At 42.7% G+C, this 10,721-nt stretch overlaps 1 protein-coding gene across 1 annotated transcript in view; it reads left to right on the top strand.

Moving 5' to 3' along the window:
- The first annotated feature begins 1,663 nt into the window (after positions 1-1,663).
- The window catches only part of LOC124150629 (C-type lectin domain family 4 member A-like), an 11,530-nt gene continuing 2,472 nt past the window's right edge, over positions 1,664-10,721 (top strand). The window contains exons 1-2 of the mRNA XM_046522589.2: positions 1,664-1,735; positions 7,846-7,891. Of these exons, the coding sequence (XP_046378545.2) occupies positions 1,712-1,735; positions 7,846-7,891 (70 nt within the window). The 5' untranslated portion in view covers positions 1,664-1,711. The remainder of the gene's footprint in view (positions 1,736-7,845; positions 7,892-10,721) is intronic.

The following is a 10,721-nucleotide window of genomic DNA, read 5'->3' as shown; positions in this document are numbered from 1 at the left end:
TCAAATCATATTATAAAAAATGGGATTCAGTCCGTGCATCCGTGCATCCGTGCATCCGTATCACAAGAGATTGTCAAGCAGTACGTGCAATGCAGGATGGCAACCTGGGGAAATGTTCATGATGGGTTCAAAAAGCGCGTCCTTGTTAAAACGTCCCATGTGGCCTTTGCCGGAATGCGGTAGTTACATTATGTATAAGGGTAGGTAGGTAGATACTCACTGGTTTGTAATCTCTTTAAAAACATTTTTAAAAATACCATGCGTACGGAGTTGGTATCTTTATTGATTTTTCGCAAGAGAAGAAAATGTTAAATATTCAGATTATTAACCAATCATTATTAAAATCCTTATATAAGCCCCCGCGTTGATGCCTTTGTGTGCATAGCCCCCCGCGTTGATGTCTTCATGTATATAGACCCCGCTTTGATGTCTTCTGATGTGTAGCCCCGCGTTGATGTCTTCATGTGTATAGCCCTCGCGTTGATGTCTTCATGTGTATAGCCCTCGCGTTGATGTCTTTATGTGTATAGCCTCCGCGTTGATATCTTCATGTGTATAGCCCTCGCGTTGATGTCTTCATCTGTATAACCCTCGCGTTGATGTCTTAGTGTGTATAGCCCTCGTGTTGGTGTCTTCATACGTATAGCCCCCGCGTTGATGTCTTCATGTGTATAGCCCTCGCGTTGATGTCTTCATGTGTATAGCCCACGCGTTGATGTCTTCATGTGTATAGCCCCCGCGTTGATGTCTTAGTGTGTATAGCCCCCGCGTTGATGTCTTCATGTGTATAGCCCTCGCGTTGATGTCTTAGTGTGTATAGCCCCCGCGTTGATGCCTTCATGTGTAGCCCCGCGTTGATGTCTTCATGTGTATAGCCCCCGTTTTGATGTCTTCGTGTGTATAGCCCCCGCATTGATGTCTTCATGTGTATAGACCCCCGCGTTGATGTCTTCATGTGTATAGCCTCCGCGTTGATGTCTTCATGTGTATAGCCTCCGCGTTGATGTCTTCATGTGTATAGCCCCCGCGTTGATGTCTTCATGTGTAGCCCGCGTTGATGTCTTCATGTGTATAGACCCCCGCGTTGATGTCTTCATGTGTATAGCCCTCGCGTTGATGTCTTCTGATGTATAGCCGTAATGTCTTGAAATGTATAGCCACAGGTCTAATGTGTTCAGGTGAAAAAGGTCTTCAGAATATAACAGCCGTGTTGATTGCTGCAAATGAATAGCCGCCTCGTTGATGTCTTCACATCTACAGCCGTCGCGCCGTCGGCATTAGTCCGGCAGACACACACACACACACACACGCACGCACGCACACACGCACACACACACACACACGTGCATGCACGTCGCTATATAAGTGCCATAGATTTGGACGCGACGTTAAACCCCATTCTACCTCACCTCATGATTAAAATGAAAATCCCCAATGGTACATGATTACTTTTGTAATCAATAAAGCTTTCATGTATAACGAATTAAAACAATATAAGTGCAATGATTTGGAACGCGACGTTAAACTCCATTACACCTCACCTATTTCCTTCACAAGTGTTTACTCACAACTGCTGTCTTCACGTGCATTGATCAATGTCATCGACCGCGGTACAGGACCGTCTTGATAGTGTGGTTTACAGGTAGCAAACATTCATGCCACCTGCCGTTGACAAGAGGAGACGACGTGTATCTCTCGCTTACACCCAGTGATGTCGGGATGTCGGCTGAAGCTGGTAAGTTGGGGCGATATCGTTACGTTCGCAATTGATCAAAACTTCGTATGAAGTAACAAAGCGCCATTGTTTCACAACGGATGTAAAAATATAAACAGTAATCAGTGCCGTAGCCAGCCGTGGGTGGGGGTGGCAGGGGATTGGGGGGCAGTTGTCCCCCCCTCCCCCCATTTTTTTTTTATAGAAAACAGTTTTATTTGAATCATGTTGGGGACAAGTGATACTTGTACAAATATTTGCCCCCCACCCCCCACCCCCCGTCCAAAAAAGTTAACTTCGGCCCTGGTAATGATTGTGATAGATTTATTAACGAACGCCCGCTCTGTGCAGAACTAGTATATGATTTTGTTATTTCCCCCCGCCGCGAGGTGGAAGGGGGATACAGGAGTGGGTGTTGTCCGTCCGTCCTTCCGTCTATACCCTCCTTTCGTCTGTCAGGTTTCCGGAGCAGAACTGAAAAAAAACGAGAGATATCTTAACCAAACTTGGCACATAGCTAGGACTAGTGGTGAACTGGTGCCTTTTTGGATTTTTGAAAAAAATATTTTCCGAGTTTCTATGGCAACGAGTTTTGACTTGACAGAAAATGGCGGTAGTGCTCCTCTCCGGGGCAGATCTTAAAAACAATACAGTATTTCTTCACCAAACTTGACACATAGCTAGGTCTAGTGGTAAACTGCTGATTTTTGAATGTTTGGAATTTTTAAACATAGTTCACAGGGGCTAATGCCTTGCACACAACCGGACATGTCAAATTCGTAAGGGATATGATATTCATGCTTGTTTTCTTTTAGTTAGGAAAAGTAGAATATTTGAGTGGCTTGTTGAAAATGACCACAAGTCCTTCGTTCCTTCGTTCCTGGGAGGATTTCTATTGTACTGTGGTAATTCCTTCGGTAAACTAAATGGCGCCATGTTCGGGGATGAATGTTGTTCGACAGTCAGTAAACACAATTGCAACTGCAATGAAATATCAGTAACGTTTGTGTCACAGAGTTACCTCCTGGTGACATATGAAACAAAGATACGTGTCGCTTCTTTGTTCATTGACGGGAGCTCCATGGTGGGCTGAAATGGTTTGGTGGTAAGACTCTGTGCCTTGTCTGATAGCGTGTCCGCGAGTCCCAGGGTACGGGATATTCTATTAAGTCACGGGTTTGCCTGTCTGGACTATTTACATGTTGCCGCGACATTGCGCCGTTAAACAATATCCAACCTCCAATGACTTCTTTAACGCTAGTAAGTATTGTGAATTTAAAGAATTTAATTTTTTTTGTGTAAAATGAACAGTATGTCTTCATCTTTTGACCAACATCCTTGAGTGAGTGAGTGAGTGAGTGAATGAGTGAGTGGGGTTTAACACCGCTTTTTACAGTATTCCAGTTATATCACAGAGTGTCCCCTTATTGCCGGAGGAAAGCCCGAAGAGATGCAGATCCCCACCCCAGCCCCACAGCATCCTGTATCAATAAGAGCAGCTTCACTGTTATGCTTTGTAACCGCTATTTCATATTCATTTAGTAGTATCAAGATCCGCTGGTTCTAATACAATGTAGATTGAATCAACGATTCAGTCTGACTCTCATCTTGAGAGAGAGAGAGAGAGAGAGAGAGAGAGAGAGAGAGAGAGAGAGAGATTCCATGCACCGCATCAATTAGTATCTTAAAGTTTGTAAGGTATTTTGGTCAAATCCAAATTTCAAGTGCATTCTTTGTTTGCCCTGCAGTTTATTTTCATGACAATGTTTACTTGTGAAATCGACACACTCAGTGTAGTGTTCTATGCTCTGGGGATGCGTTTCATCAATGCAATGCAAAACAAAGAATACTTGTCCGTGGGACACAGAGTGCACTACACATGATGTGGGTCCAACATCTACTCGGCATCTCCTTTCAAAGTAACGTTTGTTGATTGTACATAGCAATTAACTGACATCAGTCCGACCTGAGGAAATCGTTTCTGTTTGAAATCATTGTTCCTGAAATTGAGATCCGCTTTTACCGTCACGAACACTCAAGACCAGTCCAATTAGCTCGAGGTCACTGTCACCCCATGCCTGAGTGTACATGACACGGTTCAGGATATGTTTTGTTTGTTTGTTTGTTTGTTTGTTTATTGTTTAACGCCGCACTCAGCAATATTCCAGCTATATGAAGGCGGTCTGTAAATAACTAAATCTGGACCAGACAATCCAGTGATTTATATCACGAACATCTTTCCACGCAATTTGGATACGATGAGGTGTCTAGCCGGTTGAGCCACATTTCAAAAATGACTATTGCCGAATGCGCCACATTTTCAGCTGTGTGCATTTCACCCACTCTAGCCGGTAATTAATTAATCAGAATACCGATACCTTAAAATGAGTGTCCCACATTTAAATTGAGTAAACGTTCTTAATTGACATTGAATTAATCCTGTTACTAAGTGCCCATCTACGAGGTAGTGAAGCTCTTTCAGCGCGAGCAGTCACTCATAGAGGTTGCAGTCCTGAGACCCTCTCACCATATGTAAAATGACCTGTCATGATATCCATCAATGTAATATTGAATAAATTATCCCTGTTATGATCTGAATAAAAAATGAGAAAACAAGACTTGTTTTGTTAAATACGGTAACCTGTTAGAATCACAAAGCATGTTTTGACAGCATAGCCACGAGAGCCACATTCCACAATCACGCAGCCGTAACCATTGCCACGAGAGCCACATCAATTTTGGCTATCTATTTTCGAAATGTGGCTTAGGCGGCCTGTAACCTACGATGACATGTTTTAACCAAGTCAGCGAGCCTGACCACCCGATCCCGCTAGTCGCCTCTTGCGACAAGCATAGTTACCTTTTACAGCAAGCATGGGTTGCTGAAGACCTATTCTACCCCGGATCTTCACAGGTTTCCGGATATGTAAAAAACAAAATCTTGTTACTGCACGTCAGCCGTAAACTACTTGCATGAATGTCAGTCTTTGATATTGTAATTAGGAATACTATTATTCTTCTTTGAGAGGCATTTAGAAGTTGGAGTACTAAGTAAAGATAAGAATGTATGGATGAACAACTTCTTTATTACAATTAGGAGCGACGTGACACTGCTGGAGTTGAGAAGCAAACACACTCCAACTTGGAACGTACTAAAATATGGATGGCTTTTCTTTCTTCGCGGAGTCAAACTTGGCTTATTATGGACTATAATCTCGACTGGTTTAACTTGTGTTAAGCGCTAATTGGCATCAGGTGATTACGCGGACTAATTTAAGCTGCGGCGAGACGATTGAGTTCTTTTCCCTTTAAATCCCAGAATGCATCACGGCATACGGATGAAAGAATCTGACTACATAATTGGACGATGGCAAATAGTAATTAATGCTGCGTCCTGGTGTCTTATCTATTCAGGATCTACGATCTAAAGTAATAAATACCTCTAACAATGATCGTGCATTATTTAATGGCCATTTATCTTTCCTTTGATCACGTTGTAGGCACATCTTCGTACACTGCAATGGGAAATCGAAATATTGAACAGAAGGATTTCAGTTTCTTTGAGTGCCTTTTAGCAGTCGGATATTGGTTATTTGGTATCAGTCATCATTAGTGAGATTTAATTTGATCTTTTAAAGCCGTGTTAGATTTTCTATCATTTCATATTTCATAAAAAAAACAGCTTATCGAGATAACTGAGATGAGGCTAAGGGGTATTCTATTTTTTGTTCGTGTTACTGAAATCTCAACCAACCCTAAATCTGTCGATTTAAATTTCTGATATAAACTGGGCGGCAAAAGAAAGTATGGGTCGATTTCCATGATCGATAAAAAAATAACAAGAAGAGGTTTTGTTGTGAATTATAATATAATCTAGGGAGGGGTAACAAATGATTGATCAACCACAGTTTGAATTAAATTGTGCAATCACAGGTAATGTAAGCTCAAGTTAAACAATGGTGGGGTAAGAAATTTCATTTTCAAAAGTTGTCTGAAATGTCACCAAACTACAAGTTCATTGTCGACACAGTTGCCTTCAATAGCGTGTATGACCTCCAGCTGCCTCAATGCATGCTGTGATACGCCGCCTCATCGATGACGTCAGTCTTCTGATGACGTGGACTGGAATCCATTGTCATTCGTCTCTCAGGGCCTGATGCAATTCTTGTCTGTTGACGGGAGGCTGATGGCGTGCTCTAATCTGTCTGTCAAGATGGTCCCACAGATGTTCAATAGGATTCATATCGGGTGAGTGGGCAGGCCAGGGCAAAACGTCAACGTTCTGCTGGTTTAGAAAGTTCCGAGTCAGTCTTGCAGTATGGGGCCAGGCATTGTCGTGTTGAAACAATGTCCCCTGCTGTTGGTTTTGTAAGAACGGAAGCACAACTGGCTGCAATACTTGGTCTCTGTACTGCACAGCGTTCAGGTTTCCCTGTATTATCACCAAATCAGTCTTCTGATCTCCACAAATACCGCCCCACACAATGAGACCTCCCCCGCCGAATGGATGGACCTCTCGAATACACGACGGAGCCAAACGTTCCCTCTGCGTCGTTAAACTCGTTCTCTGCCGTCATTTCGAAACAAGTTAAACCGACCTTCATCAGTAAATAGCACTCGACGCCAATTTCTCACTTGCCAGCGTATAACCTGCCTCGCCCATCGCAGTCTCAGGCATCGATGTTGAGCAGTCAGTACCATTCCTCGGAAAGGACGATACGCTCGGAATCCTGCAGCACGAAGTCGTCGTAGTCCTGTACGTCGGCTAATGGGATGTCCCAACGATGTTGCTGCAATCGCCGTCGCCGTTACGAATCTGTTTCGCAGGTGAATGAGCCGTATCTGACCTTGCAGACGAACGCATTTATACAGCTAACATGCACGTGCAGTTTATGCCATAGGCGGGAAACCTGTTTCACCATTATTTTACTACCGCACGAGCGCCGTCAATGGTGGCGTGTTCGGGTGGGGTGTTTTTTGGTACCTGTTCCTGGGCAGTCATATTCCTAATACCCACTTTCCACTTGTTATCGCTTTTATTAGGAAAATTACAAATTGCCAACCTATACTTTCTTTTGCCGCTTAGTTTATGTTGGACCTCGAAATACCTGAAGATTAAGAATATGCTATCACTGTATACCTGTCCATTAAACTGATAACATCCACTACATCTTTAGACATTTATGCACTGTTCGATCGCAAAGGTATTTTCATTTGCCGTCCACCTAACCTATGGATGTAAACTGATCTCGTGAACCTGGGAATATATACAGGAGCTGAAGGATACAGACTCCCAAGTGAAATACTTTGCACATATGTCCACGTGAAGATGCTGGTACATGTATTATGTTTGTTTGTTGTTTAACGCCGCACTCAGCAATATTCCAGCTACATCACGGCGGTCTGTAAATATTCGAGTCTGGACCAGACAATCCAGTGATTGACATCATGAGCGTCGATCCACGCAATTGGGATACGATGACGTGCATCAACCAAGTCAGCGAGCCTGACCACCCGATCCCGTTAGTTACCTCTTACGACAAGCATAGTCGCCTTTTACAGCAAGCATGGGTTGCTGAAGACCTTTACTACCCCTACTGGTCTTTTTAAATACAAACTGTATTTTTTTAATAATGTCTTTGATAGGCATTTAGAAGTTGGAAGAACATGAAAACAGGACACATTTATGAATAGTTGTTATCCATAAAAAGTTTCATGTATTTTTTTATTAATGTCGCTACGTTTGGTTTGTAGCGCTTTTGGCCCTTTTGACTTTTTTGTGGCCGTTTTGACAAGGGATTTGTGTCCCTTTTGACTTTTTTGTGGCCGTTTTGACAAGGGATTTGTGTCCCTTTTGACTTTTTTTGTGGCCGTTGTGATCAATGTGTCTGTGGCCCTTTTGACTACAACCCTTGCTAGGCAACCAACGGGATCGGGCGGTCACGCTCTGACTTCATTGATGCATGTCATCGTATCCCAGTGCGAAGATCAATCCTCATGATGTCAGTAACTGGATTGTCTGTACCAGACTTGATTATGTATATAAATAGCTGGAATAGTGCTGAGAGTGGGGTTATGCAACAAAAAACAACTACAAACTACGTTGTTTTCTACTTCTACTTGTATTGCAGGTGTTGATGGTAATGGCTGTTACGCTGAACCTACAGGCGTCAAAGGGTAAGCATTATTAATAGTGTTTTCCAAGGTTGAAACAAATTTGAAACAAATTGCAGCAACATTTGCACAATATCGTAATGTAGCGTAGCAAAACTGAGCAAAGTTTGGAGTAAATGTGGAAAAAACATGTTGAATATTAAATTCGTGTGGTTTGAAATGAAAGGTACTTTGGAATTATCTGCCCTTGGGTAGAGGTTGGTGACTAAAATATACTCAAGCTCCTTCCCAGCGCGTGACACCTTCGTTACACTCTCGGTAACATCGCTGCCGTCAGCGTGGAAGCGGCCATTACAACTTGTCTTGAGATTGCCCTCTAACCCCCAAAGTAGTCACGTTTTTATTTTTGTTTTTGTCTTTGGTTATACAATCATAGGGAATTATGAAAAGGTTTTGACCAGATTTCCGAGATTAATTTTCCTTTTTGTTTGTTTAATCAGATTGGTTCGAGATTGCAGACGAACGGGAAATCATTCAAATCTTCCCTTACCTTCACATATAACCAATTAATGATCGTTGGGATGAAAATAGAAATTCAAATTGACAAAGAAAATAATTTAGTTGGGGCAAAAGTATTTGGCGTCACGACAGTCATCACTTGTTCTTAAACATAACGGTCAGTCGGTTGCAAGTTCAACTCCTAGCATGGCTATGGCCACCCATCACAGCATTCGTCACCACTCGCCCCTTTCCGTAACTATACAGCTTGTCCCGGAATGACACGAGTTGGTCACGAATGCCATCAGTGGGGAGCTCATTCGTCACCACTCGCCCCTTTCCGTAACTATTCGGCTTGTCCCGAAATAACACGAGTTGATCACGAATGTGGGGAGCTTTGACTGGTGGCAGCGAACGGATATTTTTCACGATATACGGCTTTTCCATTGGACGAGAGTCTGGTCTCACTGACGTTCATAAGCGTGTGAACGACACAATCTGACGTTCGAACGTTTTTCAAGAAATGAAATGACATAAACACTGACGGACTTTTTCCACATCCCTGGAGAAACCCCTGGAAATTCAATAGAACGAAAACATACATCAGCGTGGTTTCTGAATAATTTAGACTCTTTAATCTTGACCTCTTCTTGAATATCCTCGCTACGACCCATCCCAGTGAATAATATGAAGAAATGCACGCCCAAACTATCGTACTATCGACTTGGTCTGTGCTTAGTCTGACAGTGACATTCTACAGCAAACTATGAATTTACCTTAGTATCTACTTGACACGTTTTTACAATCACCTTTCAGTAATCGGCCAATTGATCAATGATGGCAAACACTTGGAATCGCCACAGGTTCATTAATAATTTAGGAAATCTCTCCCGTTCGGTTTATTGTTTCGGCTATTTCGATGTAAATGTATTACGACGCGCTGTCATTGTGACATTGTGTACGTAGTTCTTAACAGACCTTACTCATCTAATGACGATATTATTTAAATAAGTGTTGTTAACAAACTACCACAGTTGTCACTTTGAGCAATGTGACCCCTCCCTTTGTGGGGCCGCCTCCGTGATCTAGGGGTAGAGAGTCCGCCCTGAGAGCGGAAGGTCCGGGGTTCGATCCCCGGCCGCGTCATACCAAAAGACGTTAAAAGATGGTCCTTGTTGTTACCCTGTCTGGCGTTCAGCATTGAGGGGATAAAACTAGAACTGGTCGGTTCGGAGTCAGTATACTGTGTCTGAGTTGGGTAAATCGCATCTTCCCGAGGCAAGAGAGTTAACTGACTTTAAAAGTCCAGTTTCCACCCTTGCCGAACTAGGCTGGAATTACTGGGCTCGATCGAAGCGCCACCAGTGGCTATTACCAGTTTTGTCCCTTCGAAGCCTCTCCCATGGACCAATCAGATTCCACCTCTCGTATCACTTGCGTTTGCTTCACACACAATGGTGGCGCAAAGTCAGGACGATCTGACAGATAATCAAGATCTATATTGTGATAAAACGGGTCTTACGTCGCGAAATGCATCGAATCACGTGAGCACCTTGATTTAAAAACATGAAAAGATTTGGAACATATCTGCTGACAACGAGTTGGCGGTGCAAATGCTTTGCAAATCCTGCAATCGACCGAAAAAATTTACGAACCGGATTTTCGATTTCGGTGCACGATTTTGATTGGACTATGCATAGACTCGTTAGACCAGCCAAAATGTAACTCCATAATACCAGCCTAGTTCGGCAAGGGTGGAAACTGGACTTTTAGAGTCAGTAAACTCCCCTGCCTCGGGAAGATGGGTAAATCGGTAAAGTTCTGACTAGTACAAGCAGCCACACACACGTGCGTGCACGTCGCTATATAACTTTGAAGTAAAAATAGTAATATGTAAACTATATGAATTGACTTTCCCTTTTTGGATTTCATTGTTCCGAGTTCCTTGTTGGCTCATTCTATGAAGGTTCACGCTCCAATGAATTCACACAAAGTGAAAGTGAATTCTTAATTATAAAACTTGTTTATAATTACACAGCAGACAACAACCGCACTGGTGCCCCTTGATACATACGATCAAACAATGCATCGCGTCGAGCAAATGGTTAAATCAGTGTAGGATGGATTTCTGATGTTTAAGTAATTTGCTGGTCAATATTACATGGCAAACTTTGCCTGAAAATCAGATACTTGGTGCCTTTTACTATTCACGATATTTAAAACATATGTTGTTGTTTTCATGGCAAAAAATATTCGTTCCAAAAAATGTTGGGTTACCTCAGGAGCAAAACATATAAACGGTTCAGTATTTTTTACAGTATGTTCATCATGGTCAGGCATCAGCTGAAGATAGGATTTACGTCCAGTGCCAACTTTAAAAACTTTCACTATTTCT

This window comes from Haliotis rufescens, unplaced genomic scaffold (genome assembly GCF_023055435.1).
Source record: "Haliotis rufescens isolate VD_foot unplaced genomic scaffold, xgHalRufe1.0.p SCAF_119, whole genome shotgun sequence".
Lineage (NCBI taxonomy): Eukaryota > Metazoa > Mollusca > Gastropoda > Lepetellida > Haliotidae > Haliotis > Haliotis rufescens.
Note: the sequence above shows the minus strand (reverse complement) of the source record. Positions and strands in the feature narration are given on the sequence as shown.